This window comes from Amyelois transitella, chromosome 9 (genome assembly GCF_032362555.1).
Source record: "Amyelois transitella isolate CPQ chromosome 9, ilAmyTran1.1, whole genome shotgun sequence".
In the NCBI taxonomy this organism is placed as follows: Eukaryota; Metazoa; Arthropoda; class Insecta; order Lepidoptera; family Pyralidae; genus Amyelois; species Amyelois transitella.
In genome coordinates, this window is record NC_083512.1 from 7,234,467 (window position 1) to 7,261,512 (window position 27,046).

The window sequence follows — 27,046 nt, forward strand, 5'->3', positions numbered from 1 at the left end:
CCAGTACAATTATTTGACGGAAAAAGATACGTCATAGACACCAAGATTAAATGATTGAACTACGTCATGATTGTTTGCGTTATATACGTTATCTAATGTCTATCATTGATAACTAATACAAATTGCATGGGTAAACTGTCTAGGGCCCCTGATATTCTTTCTGCAATTGATAATACTGTGGAACCTAGGTCCCGCTCACCGTTTGCCAGTAGTAAGGGCGACTGGCGTCAAATCCATCAAAGTGCCGACAGCCCATTTGTTGCGTGCGTTTTCACGCTTGATAAATCGTGAAACTTGTACACATTTGCTCGATTTATGTACCCATCCCATTGTTGCAGTACCTACGCAAAACTAATTGGATGCAGTTTTGGATAGCCATAAAATATTTTTATTAATTTATAATGCCTTGTGCCTCAAATCTCCTTGGTCCATCCTACATACAGCTACATCCTCAGTTCCCTGGACTAACCCGGGGTGCGCGTTTTAACCATGATCCTTTATTGAATAAGTCAGTTTTATACACGGAGCAACTCCCGTATGACCTTTACAAAATTTTCAGAGGAATCTTACCCATAGTTGGTCATGGGAAATGCTTCAGTAGATAAAGTGCTCGAAAACCCGCAGCACAAGCCTAAACATGAGTTATGATAACTAGTCGTTCGTCGCGAATTAGAATAGACCTATTGAACAAATTTTTTTTCCTAATTTTTAATTTAACCGAGTACGAATTAAAAAAATATTGACAAAACCTACATATCAAACTTCATTCAAAAACACATATTTAATTTCATTAAAATCGAACCGGTGGTCTGCGGTTCGTAAGCTATCGCGTTACAAACATGCAAAAATGTATTTTCGCCCCCAGTTGATTGGTAGACCTCATTTGCTTCGCTCGCTCGGTCTCGCTCGCTCAATGATAATTAAGAACTCTTTTTATGTTAATAAACCTTATATTAAAATATTAACAAACCCTTGCCCTCTCAAACAAACAGTAAAATACCAGCTCTGGAGCCGTCACAGTTTCTCTTTATTCCAAATTCTTCGAAAAATAGGTAATTCAGTCAGTAATACGCTATGATGTAATAAGAGAGCGAAAGATCATTCGATATCCTGAATAACATGATGATTTCTAACAGTTTACAATCCAATGCACGATTCGTGTAATAGACGTTTAAAAATCAACACAAACATTCAGCATAGCATGAAATTCATATGGGTTACTTTGAAAGTCGGATCAACGGATAGATTTGAAATTTTCCATCGAAAAAGAGGGCATTGTATAAAATTACTGACAGCATAGACTACGCAGTATTGTACTCTTTTTTTAAGATGCAGAATACGAATAAGTACTCAAAAAAGTCATACTTGTTGAACATGAAGTAAATAATTATAATATAATATGTGTTCTCAAACATCTAGAGAAGTTAATAGATGCTACTAACTTTACCACAGTACTATGAATTAAATCAATCGTCTGTCTTTATTTTTTTTATAATATAAATCTACAATAATATTAAAGGTACCTAAATCCATAACTTTTTGTAAAAAAATATAAGTCTTACAATGTAGAAAAATCTTAGCTATATGCCCGCCAAGACCAACACGATGCATAATAAGACCGAACATGTCCCGTTCCACGCTTACCTACCGACATAAAATTTGGGTGATTTACATAAACTGAGCTCGAAATTTATGCATCCCAAGTGTGATAGATGGCATTCCTGTTAAATTGCCTGTGAAATCCCAAGAGATTCATCATTGAATTTTTTGACGCGTACTATGATTCTAGATAGGTACTAGAAAGTACGGTAGTCATCTGTGCTTGAAAATGGCGGCGCCAGTTATACTTTCTACTATAAGATATAAGATTATCTATTTTTAAACAAAAAATACCTTATTTTTACTTCATATATTTTTATATGACATGTTTGTGTACCTTTTATTTATTTATTTAAAACTATACTCAGTCAGTGTTTGTAGCTTTATTGATATCGATGAAACATAGTAGAAATTTTGTTTTATCTAAATTAAATGTGTTGTGTTATTAAATGTCTAATTGAATGCGATTTACATTAATAAATCGCATTCAACTCAGTTTAAAAGTTTTTAAACAGTGTTTGTAGTAAATTTTCAATTGACCATAACTTCTTTTTCCCCAAACCGATTTTGACAAAACAAAGTTTTGACGGTCCTAAGTACCCATATGGTAAAACGCGCGATCAAATCCGTTGAGTCGTTTCAAAGTTATAAGTGACACACTAGACAGAAAAAAATTATTCTCTAGTCCCCTACTATAAAGTTTTTTGTTAAAATATTTATTGTTCAGGTACTCAATTTTTACTGTGTATACATAAAGAAAGGTTATATGAATGTTTTTATACATAATCTAGTCTGAGATGGACATCGCCTTTGTACTAATACACTCTGAAAACTCAGGTCTCATATTACCTCGAAGACGATTCGCAAAAGGCTTTAACAATGTGGACATTAAATCAAAGTTGAAGTACAAGAAAACTCTTTGCCATAAAACTAAACCACCACATATTTACATGGAACCAATGATATCCCTCGTAAGTGGCAAGACCATAGAGTTAGTGGAGCTTTCTGTGTCAGAGGTGGAGAGCGCGCAACTCGGAATCAAGCCACGTACATACCTATTATATCTGTTAAAGATGTAATAACAAATGAATTATTTTTCTTAGATAAATAAATCCATTAGTAAATTCACGTATGATATAAAAAAATAATATAGCACTGATGTAATAAAAAGTTTATTATATTAAGTAGGTACAGCTGCCGTTATTTATTTTATGTGCTATTCCATTTTGCAGTGGTCGATCCTTCATTGGTGACATGACTTTGTAGGAACGAGTTTATAATTATTATCATCTTATAAAGATGGGATTTTAAATATGAAAGAAAATAAAAAAATATTGAAACCTAACCGTCCTACTTTTTACTTAGGACCAGGCGCGCTATATAGACTGTAACTCTAAGTGGCAAATCTCACAGGGCACGCGAGATTATTTATGGAGTATTTTATTGCTAAACTTCACTCTCTGCTGCGGTTGCTTTTATTCGACGGAAAAAGTTGAGAGGTTTATTGTCGGTGAGATACTATCATAGGACACGTTATTGCACTAACTTTTAGCGGTGGCTGAAATTAAAATAGATTTTTTTATGTCACTCTGTGGTCAGAAACGTCGGTGTTACGGATCGTTACCCGTTTGCGGTTAAAGTTGTGTGATGCTATTTTTAGATCCCACCTCAAGACAACGAGTTTTTAACAATAATGCTTTTTGCGTCGTATTTATGAATCTGAAACAATTTGACGACCTAAATACTTTTAACACAAATTAATACACATTTTGAAACACAAATGTTTGTTCCCTGAATGTTGCCTAGGGCTTCTTTTGAGTACATTGTCGTTTATCACAGATCTCACGACAACAGCACTGTTCCATTGAGAATAAGTAAAAAAATGTCGCGGAATTTTATAAAAAGATATTTAACGTGAAAAGGTGTCAATCATGCAAAAACAATCACACACTCATTTGTAATATTGGTATGGATTTGATGATATATTAAAAAAAAAATGTGAATCTCACACAGCAGTTTTATGAATGCCTTCAATTTACAATCCCCAATCACTATTAACTCAACGTCTCTTCTTACTTATCAATCGTTCCATCATTAGACACATAGGAATGCGTGGCCTACCATAACATAGCTAATAAATACTGGTGTTTCTCAGAACTCCATCCGGCATAACCTGTCGCTACACAACCGGTTCATGCGAGTGCAAAACGAGGGTACGGGGAAGTCTTCGTGGTGGATGATCAACCCAGATGCGAAACCAGGCAAGTCCGTGAGGAGACGTGCTGCGTCTATGGAGACTTCCAAGTTTGAGAAGCGGAGAGGGAGGGTTAAAAAGAAGGTAAAAAATATCATATTTTTAATGCCTATTCAATAAATGGGATGAATGTTAAATTCTTAGTCTATAAATGTAATATACAGTCAACGACAGAGAAAACTGATGATGATGGTTATGGTTTGTAGTAAGCAGAGAGTTTATAGTAAGGAGGTTATATTTCTCTGCCGTCGATTGTACATTAGTGAGTACGAAAAAATATATAGAACTAAATGAGTATAAGAAAATATATTGAACTAACTTTACAAAAACTCCATTTTTCAAAGATTACAGTATATTATTATATACTTGTGTATGAGTATTTAATGGGACCTAAATTATTGTTTGTTACAATTTTTTTGTATTCTTCTCAGTCATCACTTAATTGTGATGAAGATAAAACGTAGTGGACGTTTGAAATTGTGTAATGTGTAATACAGATACCTGATTTTTTATATTGTTAAAATTTAATGAGGAAGCTTTGCTTTTATACATTGTTTTACCTACAGGCTGAAGCACTAAGGAATGGTGTGACAGCGGACGCCACGCCTAGTCCCAGCAGTTCAATATCAGAAAGCTTGGACATGTTCCCAGATTCGCCTCTCCACAGGTGATTACCTTCTATATTTATAACTTCTTCACATCTTAGACAACTGCCGTAGGCTTATCTTAGAATTTAGATGATTAGCATTATATTAGTTTAGTCTCCTTTAAGATAACATCCAGATGCAGGACGCCCAAAGAAATATGGCAGCAAGCCAACAATTTGAACAGAAACGGATGCGCTGGGTAGTGATACTAATTTGACTTTAAATGCACAATAACTTACCTATACTGGCATCGCAATACGAAGATCTGCCAAAATCTCAATTCCCCAATGTAGTATGAATAGCGTTGCTTTGGAATATTGAAATTTTATGATCACTAGAAACAAAGTGAGCTCGAACCATATGAATGATACATTCATTCGTACGCCATAATAAAACTATCGGATATAAAGCTGCGTTGACCAGACTAATAAAATTGAGTTATTGCAACTCTGCTTCTTTATGATAAAAGGTTTTAAATCATTCACGACCATTAGATGATGAGTTATATGGTTGCTGAATCTCGACATTTCACCAATATTTAACATTTTTATTGCTGGATATGAATATCTATAAGCTGAGTATGAGGATTACGGGTATAACTTTTATTTCGGACAGTTGCCCACGAATGGTGGTACGAGCAAGCCCATAGCACAATTCTTATACAGGCTATTGTTTGTAGCAATAAAAATATTTCTGCGCTGACCATTGAACCCGTTATAGTGATCGCTTCATTTAGCAATTTATATGTTAGCAGACCTCTATATATAGATATTAGATTTGCATGCCTCCCATTACATTCAATGTCGAAGGCTGTTATAGTCATACTCGTACTACTAGATGAACTAGCTTTAAGTTTCGTTTTTGCCAAGGATTTTCATTATTTGCCTGTTAATAAATGATCTTGGAATTATGCAACTAAATGAGTGTGTTATTAAATTAACAATTTTAAAAAAAAATTTTAACTAAAGAGTACTATTTTTATTTTTTGGGATGAAACTACGCTCAGTTGCATAATTCTCAAATATTAATTTACTTGACGCTTGTTCGCTTCTGCGTAGCAACAGTTATCAGCTGTCGCCGGACTTTCGTCAGAGGGCCTCCTCGAACGCGTCTTCTGTCGGCCGCATGTCCCCGATCCCATCGATGCTCGCCCAGGAGGCGGACTGGGGCGAGACTTACACCCCCGCCGGGGACTTCACGTCAAATAGCGATTTCTCCCAGATCGACTACGCACAAGACGAGCAGTTAGCCGGAAACCTTGCCGATTCTATGAAACTGCAAGGAGCTACTGATCCATTCCTTAACACGTAAGAACTCAATTTGTGCTTTTGTGATGTTACCTGGTTGGTGGACAAAGAAAACAGAACAAGTCCGGTTCTTATTCTCTTATCTACCTTTAGAGTATGTGCTTCTTATTACGAGTAGTCTAGTAAAGTAAGGAATAAAATGCTTTGCTTTCTAAATTTTTTATAATAGTTATTTACTTTTATAAAAACTGAAAATTTTCTACACCCAGATATTATACCCAGCAAAAGACGAATTTTGGCCATGACCATGTACCTGAAGAAAATTGAAGTGTGTTCACAATACAAAGTGCACCAATGTCTAGACACCTATTTCTAAAATTTTCCGTACATCAGGTACGTTCCAACGACGTCGTCGTCGTCCGCGAACAACTACCGGTATCCGACGTACGGGACCTGCCCTCGCCACCTGCACGTTGGCTGCGCGTGCGCATCGATGTACTCCAACCCAGCCCACCCGGCGCACCCCACACATCCTCATCAGCACGCTCTGGACCATTTCGTGAGGCCACCCGCACCTGCGGATTCCGCTGATATTATGCAAATAGGTAAGGAATTATCTCTAATAGAACTTAGATTAAAAAAAAAGAATTACGAATACGGGTGAAGCAAAATAAGAAGTAAACTATGTTGTCTATTCACAGTCATAACCTTTTCAATTCCAAACTTAAATGTGCCATAAAGCTACTCGTACCATAGATTAACTTTATACTCTCAATCTCATCAGCAAGCAATCTTCATTGAATCTTGCTCGACCTTTTAATTCATTGATAATTATACACTCAAAGATCAAAATATTTATTTATGTCAATATAAAAATGAATCGCTAAATGTGTTGGTAAGCGCATAACTCAAGAACGCCTGGACCAATTTAGGCAATTCTTTATTTTTAATATTCGTCGAAGCTCAAGGATGGGTTTTTACGGCGAAAAAATACCAAATAATTGCCTGAAAAACCTTAAAAACAGTCCTTTTCTTTATCCCATACAAACGTTTTCTAACTAATACGTACAGTCAATTTGAGTTTTATTGCTAATGTATAAAGTTCACTGTTGTCTAAGCAATGTAGGTCTAATAGATGGGAACAAAAAACTGTCATATTACAAATCTTTTTGACAGAACGAAGTCTGTCGGGTCCGCTAGTTCATTAATTATATGTACACTCAAAGATCAAAAATTTTTATGTCAAGAAATAAAACAATTGCAGTAGATTATTTTTTGTTCTTCTCCATCAGAAAACAATCAAACTCAAATGGTGACGACATCGGACGCAGCCCTCATGAACGGCGGCATGATGGTGCAGACCGGAGCTATGGGGCCCACGACTGTGATGGGGCAAATCATGGGGGCCCTCAACACGGGGCTGGTAGAGGACCTCAATATAGAATCTTTGGAGCCTGGCTTCGACTGCAATGTTGATGAGGTAATATGTCATGCAAGTCTAAGCTCTTCATTACACAAATAAAATTTTTAATAAAAAAGAAGAGAAGTAAAATTGCAAACAAATCTTGCTAACAGCATAGCAGCCTAATATTATGTCTGTCTAACCGGAAATAATTATGTCTGGTAAAATTGCATTAAATAAGTTTAAAAACAGTTAAAAAGAAAACCACCGTGAAAAGTCATGAACATGTTACACGCTGTGGAAAAGTGAAGACAATAAAGACAAATTTATTATTCCGATAGGTCATAAAACATGAGTTGAGCATGGACGGCACGCTAGACTTCAACTTCACCCAGCAACACACGATGGCCGCAGACGCAGAGAGCCAGTTCGCAGCGCCGGCGCCGCCCGTCCCCACCACACTCTCCGGCGGCGGCGCACCAAGAACCCCCTACTCCGTCGCCCCCTCCTGGGTCCATTGAACCAAACACCCAAACGTATGGACTAGTTACCTACTTATCAGTTCCAGGAACTGCCACGTTTCCTAATGTAAATAATCATTTTTGTTAGTTTGGCATTGTAGTCGAGATTTTTGTTCATTTATCATGTTAACTAATGTTAGAGTTTTATTTAGTGTTAAGTGGACCGTTACCGATCGTTGTTGAAGTGTCAATTGTGTTAGTGTAGGCTTTAGTGCTAAGCTAGGTGGAAGCTTGTGATATAGATAGGATACTGTAATCCGAATAGTTGGACCCGGAGGGGGCTGGGTAATAAGTGCGGCGACGAACAGTTTAGAATGAGGTAAGATATTTTCATACAAATATCAAATTTAACAGCTAAGATCTCAACTGAATATAAATATAGCTAAAACGAACGTACCGTACCTATGTATATTCCTTTCAAAACGATAAGACATTAAAAAATGCAAATCCTAGAAAATATTTTACTGCCCACATAACGATCTAAATATGTTTCACATAATAAATCATTAAAATAACTATACGGACAAATAAAGATAAAACAAAAGTTTTACCTTTTAAGTATATTTCACAACAGTACTAAATCCATCTCTAGCAGAAAGCAAAGCAAAAGACAAAAGTTTAAAGCAATGCTTGAACAAACTGCGAAGTACAGTCAAAGAGTCCGGTCGCGAAATATTAGCGGACGTTTAACAATACAACGGGGCAATAAATCGTATAATATCAGCGATAATCTGCCGAAAGTTGGTCGCTGGTGAAATAACTTGGACGGTATCACGGGTACAGCCACCGGTAAAACTACAACTCTATTGTTTTGCGGAAGCTGAATCAAGCGACCTACTTGACCACTTCCAACTTCATTTTTGATGATATCGGGAAAGAATTCTGCTTTTGTCATGTGTTCAGCGTATGTAAGAGATAAATAGCGACGACCAATAGGAACCGTAAAATGCCGTAAATCTTTGGAGGTTTACATATACGATACGAAAATTATCAAGGAAACTCCGACTCGACTTCATTTAGGTACTAGTACCTACTATAAACGATAAAGTGATAAATGATGACGATGGGCTAGCAACCAGTAGATATTTACCATTTCCATAACATTTGAAAGTGATTCACTTTCAGCATTAAGCCAAACAGCTGAAAGTGGCGTACCAATTTTTTCGAGATTGTTGGCTCTGTCTTCCCCGTAAAGGCTAAAAACGTGATTTCGACGCGATTTTTTAATTTTGATAATATGTGTATGTATGATATATATGTATAAAAATAAAATAAAATAAAATCTCGCTAATAACCCTCGCACCCTGCCTTATAAGATAGCTTATCCGAAACCGTCAATTTGAAGAAAAAGATCTCCATTCGGCTTTACGATATTAGGTATTACAAAAATAAGTACGTCACTCATGTTTATGTTTCTTTGTACGCGGATTATGAGACGTGATGCCATCTTTATTTATGTAAGAACCTAGAGAAAGGCCTTAGGTGAATCTCCCATAGAATTCTCTTGCAAATTATATTACGCTGTGAATAATTTCGCGCCTTTTCCGAGGGCTTTCTTATACGTGACTACTGAATACTAAACTATAGATGAAATAAGTAATGAAAGAATAGTTTTAATTTTTTTTATCATTAAAAATTATGGCTACAAAGAAAATGGCAATAAAACAAACCAAATGCATTGTGATTTGTTGAGACGTACCTATTCAACCTTTTCTTACTTAATACATAAATAAAATTCTTGACTGTTATTCTTAAGCCGACTAAATCAGGAAAACGTTTGATTGGTTTGCAATAAAATTCCATGAAATGCGCGAGCCATTTATTTAGTATTGCCGTGAATAATAATTATAATTAGACTTCGATTGAGCGGTCGCAGAGCGTTCGTGATTCAATTTCACCAATGAATGATCCTATTTGTGCGCTAATGAGGGACCCAACCAGTAATTAATCATATCATTTTAGCGTAAACGGACCGCTTTCGAATAATGGAATACCACGAAAAAAACCTCGAACAACGCTAGATTAAACCCGCTTCGGTAATGACTTGTTTTTTAGGGTTACAAAAGAACGTCTTGAGCAGACGGTGGGCGACGAAAAATCTTGTTAATTTTTTAAGCATAAGGCACTGTTAAAGTACAAGGGCTCAGAAATTAAAACAGAACGTGAGTCAGCTCGAGGTTTTTTACGCAAAGACTAATCTTTCGTAATAAAATAACATCAGCAGTTACCGTGATTTCTTAGTGACATTTTTATTATTCAAGCGGAAGGAAATTAGTACACTTCATTAATTTGATATTCCATTTCTTGGACGGAAAGATTTTGGCTCGAATCGGGCGGTCGGTCAACACTCAAAAGATTTTATTAACAAGCTGATTTTAATAAAGAGTCCCGAAGGCGCGACGTCGTTTAAATTTCTGGACTCATCCCGTATTCCGGACGGCTAGCGCCGTAATTAGGTAGGGCCCACCTTTACACACGATTTCTCGGCACCCTTACGCGGAATTTATTCATTATATTCCCCTCTACTTAATAAAAAGCTCCTCTGCTCATTTTTTATTTCTTCGCTTGTCGTGGCCTTATAGGTAAGTACTTTAAATATTTGCCGCATGGCTTCTGATGAGTGATGAATTAAACAGATATTTTTGAATTTTTATTGCAATATTAAAAGTTACTTTGTTAAAACTTAATGTTTTCTTTTTAGATTGACGTTCATTCGTGAGTGACGTTGTAAATTATTATAAGAAGAACTTATGTACATATTAACTTTAAATTAAAATAAACTACAGGCCGTCTACGACTTCGTCCGAGTGGAATCCCGCGGGAACTCCGGAATAAAAAGCTGTGTTATGCTGTGCTAATTCGTAATCGGTTCAGTAGTATTTGTGTGTAAGAATAACAAACATACATACTCACAAACTTTCGAAACTATAATTAATTAAAAGGATAAAATATTAGTAGGATTTATGATTTTTGTTCCAACTTTATGTCAAAGTAAACTTCCTACAATTAATACATTTAATTACATAATTAACGACCATTGTAGATTCTCCAAAATCTTCGTAATGTAATGTTTTTTGTTTAAATCAAGTTGTTAAATGTTGTTTATAACAAAGAGATAAGGTTATAATAATTTTGCAATCAGAACTAGTTTCAGTTAATCCAATAAGTACTTATATTAAACATTCTATATGAGGAGTCAGTCAAATAAAAAAAAAACTAAGAAAAATCTCAATCTTTCCACTCGCTTCCTTGTATATAAATTGACGTCTATCTTATTAATATTTGACAATTTATGGTGAACGCTATTTAAATGAGATTCAACGCGGTTACTGCGCTTAGAGCCGTCAATATCTCGTGAACAGTACGTGACTGGACTTCTACTTCTGGGTTCCTTACAAGAAGGCTGTCAAAGGGAACCTTAATTATACCTGAGCTACTGCGTAATCTATTTAGTTAATGCGTAGATAAATAAAATAATCTATAATATTTTGATTTATTCGTAAGTGAAGCATAATGCGTAATGTAGAAATTGCAATTTTTGGTGTAATTCCCGAAATGGGAATTTCATTAGAAAAGTTTTCTGTTTGTTTTCATTAAAAGATAAAGCATTTATTTCTAATCAAGGAATTAAGTTTTAATTCATACATACATACCTACATATAATCAAGTCTATATCCCTTGCGGGGTGGACAGAGCTAACAGTCTTGAAATGACTGATAGACCACGTTCAGCTGTTTGGCTTAATTCATAATTATTATATAATTACTTCACTGCTATTTAAAAACCAAACAAAATCTTTTTCAGAACAAAATTTGTCAAGACCTTATTTGCAACTCCTTATTTCAGAATTAATATTAAACCCCGCGTGTAAAGTTAATCTATTCAACTTTTAAAATTCCCCGTTCGTTCCGTAGTAGAAAATCTCCGAAGGTCGGATATACAGAAGTAATTTTGTTGAGCGCTGTTTTAACATTCTTCGACGGCCGCCTACAAATTGGATTACGTGTTAACTGTCGAGGCGCGCCTCACTCTAACGATTTTATGATTTTATTGCGAGACCCCAAATGTGCGATTATGATGCGAACAAATTAGGGGGATATCAGGGCTTTGCAGTTTGAGAAGCGCTGATTATGACTGATGAAGTTCTCTTGGTGAATTAGAAATTATCATCTACGACTTTTATTATGTATTGTATGTATGTATCTAAGGGAAATGAATACAGTTGCGATTTAAAAAAACCCTGGGATATGTATGGAATTTAGATAAAATTAATTATATAACGGACTTCTTATTTTGACTTTTAATTTTTAATAAACAAATTTACCTCTGTTAGATAGAAGCATTACTCAGTATCTAGTATCTCTCGCCGTTGCGCATTCCCAGGTGCATTTTCATTAGTTGCTCTTCGGACCTAAGGATCAGCTTCGAAGGTCTTGTGACTATAACTCTGTCTATCCTTTAAACCCCGGTTGAGGTAAAGCCGTAGTATTGTTTGCGAGTAGAGTAGAGATTTTTTCTTTTTGGATTGTCCTCATCTAAATAGGCTTGAATTTCAAAAATCAGAAAATAGAGTTCTGCTTGACACATATACTAGTTAATTAAGTTGGAACATGTTTATTAAACTTCGATATCTTGACATATAAAAATTATTATTCAGCAAAACGTTCTTTCGGCGAAATGTTTCTGTCAAAGCTACCATTATCCACCAATATTATAAATTGTATGACGCTTTGTAGAGGCTGAAAGTTTCTGAAGTTTGATACACGTGTCAGTTGGGCGTAGGGCGTGCCGGCCCGCCCCTCTGCAACAGGTGCCTCGTCTCCCGCACCCTGCACCCCGCAAACGTGGCCAACAATAAAGTTCTGCCAACTAAGGAATACATAAAAAACGAAAGATGTAGAGTAAATACATAGAACCAGAAAGAGTCGTAGAGGCTTGATTCGATTTTCAATTAGAAGTACCTATTTCTTATTAATCTTTGGTGTTTTGGAGTAATAAGGTACAGCATCTAAACGTAGATTTTTAATAAACGTGTTATATGTCTCGTCCTTATGGGTAGACAGAGGCAACATTATTGATAAGACACGATGGCCATGTTCAGCTGGAAATTTATTTAGTGACAGGTTTCTAACCCATCGCCTTTAAGAATTTTAAGTTCGTTAGTGGGAATGGAAGCAGCTGACACACATTATGTTAACCATGACCGATCCAATACGGGTTAGGTTCCTCTGCAAAGGTTGTGGAGAACATACGGGAGTCGCTTCATGGTCAAAGGCATACCCCGAGCACCTATTCAGAGTGGTGAGGACTAAAGCCTTTATTTTTAATTTTTTTATATTATTCATTAAACAAAGGATTAACTTAAATTGCTGGTAGTTAAATGAGCAAGTCCTAGCGACGACACATACTTACTTCCCAATTATAAAATTTGTACATTAAAAGTTTTGCGTGAAAAACACTATGATACTTAGTTAATTGGTTCGTAATTACAAAATTACGGAAAGGAGTCGCTGCTAAAATCTATAGCAAAAAATATTCATTCAATCATTCCACAATATATCACAAGACCGAAATAGCGTACACAGAACCGGAACAAATCTGAGAAATTAAGTCGGAATTACCATACCGGTGTAAACTCGAAAAAATTGCAAAACTTTCCCGATTTTTTTCCAGAGACAAGACAGTGTGATAATAAATCGAGTTTCGGATGTCACGGGTAATAAAGCATACTCGGTGGTTATCGAGAGATTCCGGGTAGGCGGAGATCGCGTAAATTTATTCATACTTGTAGTAGGGGACGACCTCTCCGGCCGTTATTTAGGGCACACTTCCTTTATAGCCGCGATTGCCGAGATTTGTAACGCTTCGAGATGCGAACGTTTAAATGTCGCGACATGCCTATTAATTTGGTTTATAACCGTAACATATAGTTCGGTTTTTACTAAGATATCCCATTCAGTAATCTACATAACAACTTGATATGAAAAAATCACACCCTTTTGTACTCCCCTGCAGCATATTCTTGAATATTTTTTCAGCCGTTAGACTAAAAATTTTTAATCCACTTAACAGTAAGATGTCCAAATGAAATTTATTATAATGTATATCATAACTTTAAAGTTATCTTTCATAGTGGTTATAGCTACGTAAATTAAAAAATATATAGGTACTTTGATATCCATACGAAGAGATACAGTTGCCTTTAAACTAATATACTCGTATAGCTAAATCAATAGAGTATCACCAGATTAAGTAAAAAAATATTTGTGCACAAAAACATACTATTTAGGCATTTTTCCCCTAGCATACAATATGTACTAATATATCTCATATACCTTCGGCTTTTATTTTACAACCCCGTAAGTAAGGAGTAGGTCGCCATATTCAATCCTTTGTCTGATGTAGTTTGTTTTTATCTGTTGGCCCACTTTTATTAGTCCTAATAAAACTGACTTCATTCTTCTGATATTTTATTGGAACTATTGACTACCTATTTATTTGGTATCATCATATAATTTTTTAAATTTATATAGAAATTATGAATTTACACTTTTTTACTTAAATTATTTGTTATGTTTTATTTAGACTTGACTAAGTATTAAACGTCGTTTTTTAATTTAAATTCAAGGATCAATTTGAAATGTTATAAACTTCAAAGGATTACACAACGCTTTTATAGAAATGAAATTAATAAACGCGCAGTCTGAATACAGAATTTATTTCCCTCTTAACATTGTTTTATACCAGTCTTATTTCGGGATAAGTATGCCAATTATCTACATCACATATTAAGAGAGCACTTTATTCTGAGCAATGAGTCACAAGAGAAAGTCCGTTACATCGTTGAATATGCGACAGATTTATCGTGGTTTGGTAGTGATGCCAAGTTAGCGTGACGTCTTATATCGATGTCGACAGATCTACTCAGAAGTTTATTTTTTTTTATAAATGATATATTGAAAGGTTTATTGTAAACTGTCTGATTGTCGTTATGAATTGTTTCTGTATGAAACGTTATTATCCTAAGTCTAAGTGACAATCGCCAGATAATTATATGAGCGGCCATCTATGACACATGCTAGAAACGAAAAGCCTTAATAGCCTTTCTTGAAAAAAATGTATTATCAATATATTTTTTACCTATGTAGGTATTATATATATGTTAATATATACCTACATATAAAATCATTTCGCTTTATAAATACATATTTATAAAAAGCAAGATGCACTAACTAACCAAATTCACTAAGAAATAAAAAGCAGTGCGCTAAAAACCACATTCCTATGGGTTATTTTACCAAACAAACATGACTGATTTGATTGTATAGCGTAGGTACTAAAGTTTATTAACCTTTTGCTGAGTAAAGTTAGCGATATTTGCCTCATTAATTTGCTTATGGATAAGTCGCCAAATTGTTAACGAATATTTTGCAGACAATAATAATGAGAAATAAAAGAACACTTAATAAATATGTGTAGCTTATCATATTTGTCAATGCTTATAAATTTTATATGTTATTAAAATCTTCCCTGAGGTATATTGCACAATAAAAAAATATTTTATCACTAAACTAATGATATTATGATATTGACGTGACATCTTATTTTTTAATAGGTACCTAATCTACATTCCTTAAAAATTTTAAAATGTCTTAATTGAGGTGTTATAAAGTAAATGTTAATATTTTTATATTTAATAAACAATAAAAACATTATTTATGTTATCTGCCATAAATAATTATTTTTTAACATGTTTGTTACACTACCCAAAAATACCACCTGCCTAGCCATAGATATAGGGGATTGTTAAGTACTTACCTACAAAAAACGACATTAAAACGAGCAGTGTTCAACGTAACATAATTTAAATTTGAAATTATAATTAATGCGCATCACGTAACACATCGATGCAAAAATAGGAATGTCGATAAAAAATAGTATCGAATCACTAACGGGTCGTCACCTGCGAGGCGCGGGGCGAGGGGGGACAGACTTGGCGTCGCTATGTCGGGCAGGTTACGATTTACACTCCACCAACTCAGCAGAAACTCTGCCCGGACGAGAAATGCTGATAATCCACATCCACAGACGCTGCGTGAGAATTACATCGAGATTACTATGATATCGCCCTCCATATGACATTTTTATTGGGCGTGCTATTTAATTAGATGGAAAATGATATTGTGTAATACACGTGCGGCTAAAATGTTACAGGTTGTGGTAAAAAGTTATAATATCATCTATATGAAAATAGAAGTATCTGGTCAGTAGTCTTCAACTTCCCTTTAGCATCTCGTCAGCTGCAAGCTTTAAAACTGACTATCATTTTAGTGTCCTTGCAATATCGTGCAAATTCTTGTCAGGCAGTTATGGACACACTTTTGGTACATTTTAAAGAGTCAAAATATATACAGTACAGCCCTGGAAAAAGATTTATTTTATTTCAAATAAAAAATTATTAACATCTGTTACTTTTCTTGTTACAGGTCATTCGGATACTGAAAATTATCAGATGCTGTTTTAATAATAGAGTCTGGATAATACTATCCTGAAATCAGGAACAAATAAAATATGTGTGCAGTGTTCGACCACTGATGTTGTGGTTTGGCTCCAATAGCTGGTTGCAGAACAAGCACGAGGTTGTGACGGCATTCTAAAGAACCATTTACAACGAGCATCACAATAATTACCAAACATGAAGACCAGTTAAAATCGAGACTGACACTAGTGTTCTAACAATTGTTATTGGCAAAGTAAATTGACGATCAGATGTGCGTGATTTGAATTAAGTGATATTTTGGACGTTAAAATTTTAGGGTAAGATATTTGACCTCGCGATGTATGTAGTGCGACGCTGTAGCGGTTCAGTTATTTGTATATTCTCGCTGACCCCTCTATACCTGACAAATATGGACTAGTACCTAATTATCATCTTAGTGCGTGCCAGGGCCTTATCAGACTGATTTACATGGAATTCGCAGCAGCTGTACAGAAGACGATAAATACTGTCTACACCTATATTATAGGTGTATCATAACGCCATCTTTTTTCTCTAGTTTATGTCTACAAATGCCATACTGATAGTAATTTTGCACATTTTAATTCGCATACATAATAGTGGGCCCAATATAACTGTTATTTATATCTGGAGAAACATTTGAGCGATTTATACTGTTGACAGTGTTTCCAAAGAATATATATGTTTTTAATTAAAATGTACCATTTTTGGACAAAGTTTTCATAAAATAAACAATAAACTAGTTATTATAAAGTCCTACATTGTTATTATGCCATAGAGTAAGGTTAGTTATTACTGTTAATAACACTACAGAAGCCATTATTAAACCAAAAACATTTTCATACGAACATTGCTCAATATTTCCGGTGTATGTAAGTATTTGATATATACAGAAATATTGCGAATAGAATTGATAAATAACTGACAAATTGTGCCTATACAAACTTTGATTTGAAATGAAAATGTTATGCTCATTATTCAAAGATTATAGTAATTAACCATAAGAATTTACAGTCTTTATGCGTACGCACAAACAAAATCCATTATAGTCAGATCTCTAGTCCCAGATGTTAATTTGTATAAGCTACTTTTGCCTAATAAGTACAGATTTTACTCATAGATAAGCAGTGTCGAGGGCTAGCCCATATAATGTAGCAAAAATTCATTCTGTGAATTACCTCAGTGGACTGTTTGTGATAGATTTAGCCAATAAGTGTTCAAGTTAGTACGTGTATCAAATAAGTCAATTCTTATACTTTTTGGCGTCCATTGTATGTGTATTTTTTATTGACATTTTCTAATGATTTAGCAAAGTTTTTATTTTTTTACGCCGATGATTCTTTTTAAACACTGCTTTTATACTTTACTATGTATATTTGCAGCTGATAGTGGTGCTATATAGATTATGAAATAGCGCATACAACTTTTGTTTTAAAGTATTTATCACATTAATGAAATCAACGTACAAAATTCCAAATAAAGAACTATGCGATGTATTTTTCTAATAGTACTTCACTCAAATAAGAAGAATTTATTTACGAAATATTTTATTGGTTTTAATTTTATAAATTATACAGTCAATTTTTGATAATATAATTATTGTGATTTGATAGGAATCCTATTAGAAAAATAGAACGTAACTCGTACCTAGATTGTAAAATATTTATGAGTGTAAGTTGTGGACACGGCACGCGAGGGACGATCACACAATTATTTTTATTTAGATAGATAATGAATACATAGTTTTATTTTACGAGAGTTGGCTTAAAGTCATTCTATTAGTCCTCGGATGTCGAACATCAACCCTTTACTAGGTGATGGGGGTATGATAGTGACCATTTGCCAAATATACATACGTAAAATTCAATAACTGTCCGAGTGAAACGAAATTATTGATAGTTGTATTATATGAGTGTTGTAGATTTGTTACTCTTTGGAGGTATCTCAATGTAGTTAAGTTAGACATAATAGCTATCTCCTGGTTGTTGAAATATTAAAATTTACAACGTCGAGACGTATTAGTTGTCAATCCATGTGGTCAATTAAATATGGACCGAATTACGTCTGTCCCATTAAGGCCTAGCGTTAATGAGGAGATGGAATCGGCGTAGATAGTATGTGCTTTTAGTCCTGGTTATGCTTGCATTAGGATCAAGTAGTAGTAGTATTGACCGTTAGGTGCGATCATTGTACTTCTTGTATATTAAATAAATAAAATAATGAATTGGTGTTAGTTGAATTTTTATGTTCCGGAGTTTGAGATACTTATGTGATGAAACGTAATTTAAATTAAAAAAAAAATGTAAAATGGAATGTGAAATTGGTCACAATTGTGAAGATTACTTTTATTATTGAGGCATAAACTGTGACTAGAGGCACAAATTTTAACGATACATTTTTAATCATACTTATGCTAGATAAACTTTTAATTATTTTAATGGATTCAGTATCTTTTTACATTATAAACTTCTTTCAGCTTCTTGACGGAATTACTTATTAAGAAGTTTTACAAAATGAAAAATAAAGCTTCCAATTCTCAATACAAAAATAATTATGCACGAGACAAAATGAAAATGGTACCTGGTACAAGTTAATTCGGCCTAATTATCAAAGTATTCGACTGCATCGAACGATACGGTGTGATGCGTATGAAGATAGAAAAGTGAATGGGATAAGAAAGTTTAAATTTTCCTACTTCACTTCAGGATTTATGTAATTTAAAACATTACTCCACAGTCCAATTTAAACAAAAATATTAAAATTAAATTATACAGAATACCTCTTAACCAAAAGGTGTTTAAAAACTACTAGATGGTTCCAAAAATTCTTAATAAATGCAGAGCACTAATTGACTCTGTCTGACTAAGTCATGATAAATTGCAAAAAAATTTTGATACGATTCGCTAGGCTAGATTTTCGGTATTCTCGTACCGAAGAAGCAGTGAAATTGTGGCTTTATTTGCCTACATTAAAATAAAATATAACGTTTGTCATTGACAAAGTTTTCCTGGATTAGTTACATAACGTCGATCAAAGAAAAACCAATTCTCGGAATATTCGTGGCGTCGAGTGACGTTTGACAAACGTAGGTATTTAGTTCACCAACCAGGCGCTAAAAATAAAATCATTAATGTACTATGATTTTTCCCATACATTGAACATGGGATCTGTGTCTAGATTGTAATAGATAAATATATTTTAATATTAGTCCATGGTTATTGCATTAGTAATCATGTATTTATAGGACCTGGGTGCGTAACACGCAGCAGAGAAATGCTTCTATGTAAATTATTTTGTACAATGTTTAAATTTTTCTATGTTTGCATTATTGTGTTTATTATGTAACAATTTACATTAATTTGTTGATTTTTCAGTTGCTTACTATTATTATTATTATGAAATGTGAAACATAGTTAAATTAGGAGGAATTATGTGTTTCAATGTAAATATATAGACAAAAACATGTATGTAGGAGTACATAAATATTATTTTATGTATTAAATTTGATATTGTTTTCAAAATTTAATTGAATCTTTTATTTGAGTTAACCCTTTATAACCCTTAAAAGAATTGCCGAAAGAGTTTCATGAGGCCTATATGTATTATAATTAGATGTCCTATTTCTACTTATTGTAATAGTTTCAAGTCTTCGTTCTTCGGTTTTGGCTGTAAGTATAACAAATCATTGCTTATAATATAGGTATTATTGTTAAATGAAGTTTTGGATGTCGTTAAAGACTATAGAAAAGGTTAATAAGCTTGGGATTCTTGAAGGCGATGGGCTACTAACTTGTCATTATTTCAATCTCAATTCCACCATTAAACCAAAGAGCTGAACGTGGCATGTCCATCTTTCAAGACTGTTGGCTCTGTCTACCCCGCAAGTTTCATAAACGTGATGAGTATGTAATAATAACATACTACGAGTAGGTACTAGATAAGAGTAGCGAGCGAGCGATTCTTGAAGCCTCCGCCATCGAATTTGGCTATCGTTGAATTTAATCTAACGTAGGCCCGTAGCACGATAGCAAGAGCTACGAACGGCTACGATGCTACGAGTATAAGGGATGATTTTCATTAGAACGGACGAACAACGAAAAAATTGTATTTTTAAAAAGTGCTGACCGTACTCGTGGAACGGACGGATTTCATATAGTCTATAGGTACCTACAAATTGTTGCCACGCTATTAAACTAAAAAAAAAACATATTGGTTCAAATTTGCCAGTGTTTTTTATCCTAAGCTATTCGTTCTTACAAGGCGTACACAAATGTTAGGAAACTGCTACTTGGGAGCCAGTTAGGGTATTTGACTATCGATGACTCGTTTTTATGCTTCGATGTGGCAGGTAAATGGGGGAACCGCCAACCGGCCTTACTAACAATGACAAATTTGTGTCCATACACACCATTGTCACGCAATCCATGGACCATCTTTTGTCACGCCCTAACTGCTGTTTGACCAAGGTCACGGTTTCGGTTATGTAGGTCGCTCCCACAGGTCTGAATATTATCATTTTATTCAAATCTTTAAATATAAACCTCTTCCGTTACTGAGTGCTTCATTGACAGACAACACATGTCGAAGCCCTGAGCCTTGAAATTTAGCATGGTGTTTACTCTTGGTCTTGTGTTGCAAAGCTTTCGTCAAATCTTGGGGGCATTGAATCAATAGCTCATTATACGAACCCCGCAACATAACACATTAGTTTCTCAGGGGACACTTTTATTATGAAACTTTTGGAATATTTAACGCTTTGTAGGTAAAGTAGATTTTTTATTGCAAGTGAGTGGGTGAAGTTTTTATTACGCCAAGAGCTATTTCTAAAGATTTTATACGAGTTTCAGCGTCTGAAAGTCATCAGTTTATAATAAAGTTATCATATAAAACTCGAGCCTCGTCCAGAGAGAATTGTCAGGCGAAGGTATGTAGATGGAACGTTATTATTTATTTATTTATGTGCCACAGACAGGACTAATAATCTATAGAGAAGATTATGACTGATTAACAGATATCTAGACTCTGGTCTAGATTTCAAACAAAGCTTCATCCTCTCTTGACTTCCCTCATAATTTATCACAATTTGGTGTTTTTTTACTACTTAGGTACTCTTAGGTCTGTTTTATTAAATTGTCACTTGACAGATATCGCACGTTTTGTTTTTCGGGGACATGCTGGTGAAAATCGAGCTTGCAAGAAAATTTATGGGGATGACGCAGGGATGAGTTCTCTGCCTACACAAGCGGAAGAGACACGATGTCAAGTTTTCTTATTGTGGTATTCTTAATATAAAACATGCTCAGCTGTTGGCTGCAATTATCGCTACCAAAAACTTCCATGTAGATAAATGATATATATTTACAGCATGTAGAGTTGGTGTTTTTACGACATCTACAGAAATAGAATGTGAGTCCTGGAAACAACTAGTTTCAAATTCAAGTGATAAAAATAGGTATGGCGTAAGGATAAGACGATTCATAAAAAAAAATATAATTTTGTGCATATTATATTTTCAGCAACTATGGCTAAATTTGTTTACAAATAAAATCAAAAAAGGTACAAGTAAACAACCCATCGACATACATATAGATAGATACAAGCTCCATTAGCATTAGCGAGCAAAGCATAAAGAGTCAAATAATTACATGTCTACCAATAAATCACAGACAATATAAAACAAATTTTGAATGTAATGAAAACTTAGTTTTGGTTAAAATTATCTATATTTCCCCAAAAGTTGAGTCTAATTGATCATTTGGTACAAAGCGTAATATATATTCCCAACACGAAATTTTTTGGATGCTATTTTAATTATTTGAATTCACAGGAAACTGAATCATAAAATTTTGATGTAAGCTGATATTTTTTCAACAACTACATCATCAAAAAGTAACATGATATCTGAACATGTATTCGATACAAAAAGAGTATAATATCATCACTTTACCCTACGACAAGGCAGTTAATTCGTTGAAGATGGAACATGGACTCTAACAACTATTTATCTATTGAAATACTTACATATCACTTATTTATTTATTGCTTTTTATCGGTTTCAATATTTACACGCCACAAACTAAACATGCTGTTAACAGCGGAAAACCTGTTCGAAGAGGTGATTTTTTTTAGTTGCTATCTTTTAAATTATCAAATTTTGAATTTTTAGGCATTCAAACACACCAATGCCTAAACAAAAGATTTAAAAGAAACGCTATTAAAAGTAACAAGTAGAACTAACACAGTTACTTTACTATTTTTAATTTAAATGTTTTAAGCAAATTATACAGAACATAATTAATACAATCGCCTGTATACATTTTGTATTCGAATTAAATTCAATTAAGTTATTTAAATCTTTGATAACCTCAAGCGATTAAAAATATAAGCACATCAAAAGTGCATAAAACCTCAAAGCAAAGATTTCTCGTCTATTAGAGATGTATGTATAAAATGATGTATACCAAAAATGTATATTGGCATTACTTTCTAAAATAATCGACAATACAGTTAGATATTATTACTACTTTTTACAATACTATAAAAAAACTGAAATAATGAGGCATAATAGATTCAACATTTTGGAAGCTTTGAGAATCAATTGTCATTATTAGACTTAAAAGGACTTAACTCTAAATCGGCGGCCTACAATTTTCAAGAAATAAGTCTGATAGATATTACATTTGTTGAATACATCAAAAAAATCTGGCTCACTAAGGATATAAGAACTTCTAAATAAGTTGCGGCCTTCGTCTTGATATGGGTATCAGATACTGAATTATGTCTTTCTATTGAAAACTTTAGTCACCAAAGTTAGAATGTAGTAAAAGAAAATTACGCCGAAAGCTTTCATCAAGCTTTTAAAAACTCAGAAATCTACAGAAGACTCCTATTATATTTTATAATCTTCTTGTCGCCTTTACGCAGTAACTGTAATTCAACTGATGTACTTTGATATGCAATAAAGATTTTGAATTGAAGGACTACATTAAACAAGAGTGAAGAATCAAAAACTATATGTATTTAATCAAAATTATTTCTCAAAAATGTAACATCCCCTTTACAATAAAACAAAGACACAAGTTATCTGCTTTCTGGCTTTGGCTTGGGTGGTTTAAAGCCCATGATTTTCTTCTTCTTCTTTTCTTTGTTCTTTTCTTTAGTACCTCCAGACTGGAATGTTTTCCAGCTGTCGACGCGGTTTTGCCGTGATTCCTGCAAAAAAGACATTATTTGTTTGTTTGTAATATCTTTATTGCACCGAAATTTACAGTTTCAACAAATAGTTATAAAATAAATAAATCACTTACAATGACGGACTTATTTAATGAAGCATTGTTTTTGATAAATAATTACATTATCACAACAACTTCTTCATATTTAATAAAATAAATGCACTTTGAGTGAAGTTAAGGTTTAGAGACTAATGCCTTGTCCCCGGACTGGGTTGCCAATATTAAAATAACTTTAATTACTGAATAAGGTGAAGCTTATTTAATAAAGATCTTTAAGTAAGCTAAGTCACATGATATCCAATAACGGGCCAAGTACGAGTCGAACTCGCATACGCTCCTTCGTATGTGAGTTCGACTCGTACTTGGCCCGTTCCTACCATCACGTTTGTTACTTAAATATATATTTTTTTATATTCACGTTTGTTTATTGAAATCGACCAAAAAATTGCTTAATCATATGAAGATATGCCAAATGCCAGCAATTTCTTGAATTTTTATATTATAGTGGCAAGAAAAAAATTAACTTTCTAGCTGACAACCTATAAGGTAGGGAACTCTAAAAAATACAGGTAATTAAGGAGAAACAATGCCTCACAAGGCTCTTACCTCGAAATTCTTAGCCCACTCCTTCTCAAAGGACAGTTGTTCCTCTTGTTCTATCTCAGCTTCTCTTTTCCTTTTTCTCTCTTCCATGTCCCGAGTTTCCAAGTGTTGTCGTTTCCGCTCCATATCAGCAAATAACTAAAAAATATAACACATTTTATCATAACAATATTAAAATTGTTAATTTATTACTTTCTTGGCATGTAAATGTTGGAAAACTCTTGTAATATTTATTTCTTCAGTAGATGCCATAGAGTTGAACAAATCTTTTATATGGTTTAGATTTGCTTTGGCAATATTGGAATCATCTTGTCAGACATCAGCATGATATGAAGGCAAATATCTATTTTTCATAATTTACTTATCTACCTCCCATAGCAAGTCACAAGGGAAGCCGTTTTTATCGCGCGAAAAACTATCGCTGTGTCGCTTTTTATTATAGCGTGAAACGGGACAGCGACAGTTTTTGGCGCAATATACAACAGGGGCAGGAAGCTGAATCATTTGTAAATTTGCAAAATTTTTTTTTTTTATATTTTATATTTAAGACATACCTTCATTGTCATGACATACACCGCATGTTTGTACTTTACTGGATCATCCTCTGGGATGCCTTCTTCCAACCTACTTTCCTTTTTTAATTTCTTCCTCTTTTGTTCTATCTGTGAATAAAAAATTACATCAATTGCTGGTAAAAAAGTAATATAAAATCCCTTTTATCTGTAACGATCTGGTTGTAAACAACCATTTAATACTCTTGGCTACCTGAGATATTGGGTCACATTATTCTGAATAACATTTCTTGGAATACTTTTGCTAATCTTGCTCTTTTGAAGGTCTAATGATATATTACTGATGTAATTACAATGAAATAACATAAAATAAATGGTGTTTACAGAGTGATAGTTGCCATATGTACTTCTTAGTATTTGCAGATCTAGAGTATTTGTACAGAAATATTTGGAGAGCCTTAGAGCTAATCGTCAGCTATAAAGTATCAGTACGATACAGCTGGTAGAAGTGTCAAAAAAAAAAAGAACTTAAGTATATTCTAAAGTAGTTACCATATGATCAGTTCTTTCCTTAGCTTCTTGGTAAATTTCTAGGCATTTTTTCCGAGCTTCATCATTTTCTAATGTTTTCCAAGATCTGTTGACTATCTCAAAAGCTTGTTGAGCACGCTCCGAGTCATCCTGTAATGTAAAAACAGAAAATATTTAATGATGTGAATATATACTATGTATTTGCTATACTCTTGTTATTTTATTACTATTGTTCTACTAATCTTATTCTTGTACTATTATATTCCATTCCACTGCAAAATAGTTGCAGCCTCTGTTTTACTTTTAACTCTTTAGAAATCACTGACGTGATTACTCATTAGAATGTATTTATAGATAGCATAAACTTTTAATCACCCAATACTAGTCCAAAAATGAAACAAGGAATATTGAAAGCCTTAATTATTATCTATAAACTGCCCTGATTTTCATTTGAACTTTACATTTTTTTCAGGTTAAAATAGAATCTATGCAGCAATACATTCTAATATACTTGGTCTCGGTGAAAATATATTTTGTGATATTTTTCCTACTTTTCCATTTCACCTTTTTACTATGAGTTTGTGTCTTTTGCTGATAGTCCTCTTTTTCTTTTCCTTACCTAATCCGCATGTAGGTGGGTTGCTTCACGATACAGATGCCATCTGTGGATAAAAAGGAAATGTTGACGGATGTAACCGTCTAAACTAAACACAGGAGAACACAAACTGAATGCAAGATTACAATGAAAATCTTCATATAAACTTGTTTAAGTAAAATCTGTAATTAGTTGACATTCCTGACATGTAAAAGGTTCTACAAATATGTAAGCATATCAAGCTAGTAAATATAATTTGTATTCAAAGTGAATATTTATGCTTTGCATGAAATGGTTATTTGCTATGTTCATTATATAATTATGATGCTGATAAATTGAGTCCTAATTGGTCTTAGAGATAAAAATTAGAGAAGAATTAATATTTCCTTACCATATTTTTATCTGGATGAACAAGAATAGACAGTCTTCTATATTTCTTCTTGATTTCATCTAGAGTTGCTTCTGGTTCAACCTGGAGGACCTCAAATGGGTTCAAATTGAAGTAAGTAGAGCCAGGGCGCAGTAGTCTATCAATTTGTTGTTTAGGTGTTAAGACAGAGTCACGTTTTTCAATCTCTTTAACCTGAAATAAAGAAAAATGTCAAATATAAAGATACTAGTTTAAATAAAGCTTACTTCTTGTCAAGAATACAGGTGTTATAGTCAACCTCCACTTTTTGTAAATCATGCTTCACCAATAAGACTTGGACTCTTAAAATCCTGTGAGATAAATCAAAATAGGAAAACCAGACAAGGCAAACCAAAATAAATGAAAAAGTGAAGAATAAAACAACAAATTGTTGATATATCATACCTCTGTGTAAAACTCATCAAACGACTCAGTGGCCGTAGATGTTGCACTCATTTTGGTAGCAAAATAAAGTTAAAAATCCCTTTTTAAACTTTGTTTCAAGGAACGTGGTAAGTAATTAAAGTTAGTTCGTAATAAACAAAATTATTTACGGAAAATAACCCACGCATGACACACGGCCATTACCACAAACTAAATAGAGATACTATGCCATATAGGAATGTGAAAAAAAAATCGATTATGGAAAAAATCGATTAAAAATCGATTTTTTTAAAAGAAAAATCGATTTTTATACATGATTTTTTTTAAATTAATAATCGATTAAAAATCGATTTTTATAATCATACAATAAATGCACTCCAACATACATTTTTGTCTTCTGGCTTGGAGCCCGGAACGCGAACTGCCAAAGAATACTATCATAGCTCCATAATATTACATCAACGCCATCTGTGCATTCTTTCTGTGCTCTTAAAACAGTTTAGAACTTTAGATGATTAATTTAATCAAACATTCTCTAGATGGAATTAGTCGATGAACAGTATTTTACCGACATTCGGTTGATATTTTATTC

At 33.8% G+C, this 27,046-nt stretch overlaps 2 protein-coding genes across 3 annotated transcripts in view; one reads left to right on the forward strand and one right to left on the reverse strand.

Moving 5' to 3' along the window:
• LOC106143249 (forkhead box protein O) overlaps window positions 1–19,714 on the forward strand; it is an 83,825-nt gene extending 64,111 nt beyond the window's left edge. The window contains exons 3-9 of one of the 2 annotated variants that reach the window (XM_013345287.2): window positions 3,755–3,937; window positions 4,420–4,520; window positions 5,565–5,807; window positions 6,141–6,352; window positions 7,040–7,227; window positions 7,491–7,989; window positions 16,157–19,714. In XM_013345287.2, the coding sequence (XP_013200741.1) occupies window positions 3,755–3,937; window positions 4,420–4,520; window positions 5,565–5,807; window positions 6,141–6,352; window positions 7,040–7,227; window positions 7,491–7,670 (1,107 nt within the window). In that variant the 3' untranslated portion in view covers window positions 7,671–7,989; window positions 16,157–19,714. Of the gene's footprint in view, window positions 1–3,754; window positions 3,938–4,419; window positions 4,521–5,558; window positions 5,808–6,140; window positions 6,353–7,039; window positions 7,228–7,490; window positions 7,990–16,156 lie in introns of both variants that reach the window. The other variant, XM_013345286.2, reaches the window with a different exon arrangement.
• Window positions 19,715–21,678: 1,964 nt separating this feature from the next.
• On the reverse strand, window positions 21,679–26,680 carry LOC106143255 (dnaJ homolog subfamily C member 8). Its single transcript, XM_013345299.2, has 6 exons — window positions 26,476–26,680; window positions 26,053–26,244; window positions 25,088–25,216; window positions 24,578–24,685; window positions 24,027–24,161; window positions 21,679–23,400 (listed from the first exon to the last, which is right to left on the reverse strand). The coding sequence occupies exons 1-6, from the start codon at window positions 26,524–26,526 to the stop codon at window positions 23,269–23,271; spliced, it is 747 nt and encodes a 248-aa protein (XP_013200753.1). The 5' UTR covers window positions 26,527–26,680; the 3' UTR covers window positions 21,679–23,268.
• Between the last annotated feature and the right edge of the window lie 366 nt (window positions 26,681–27,046).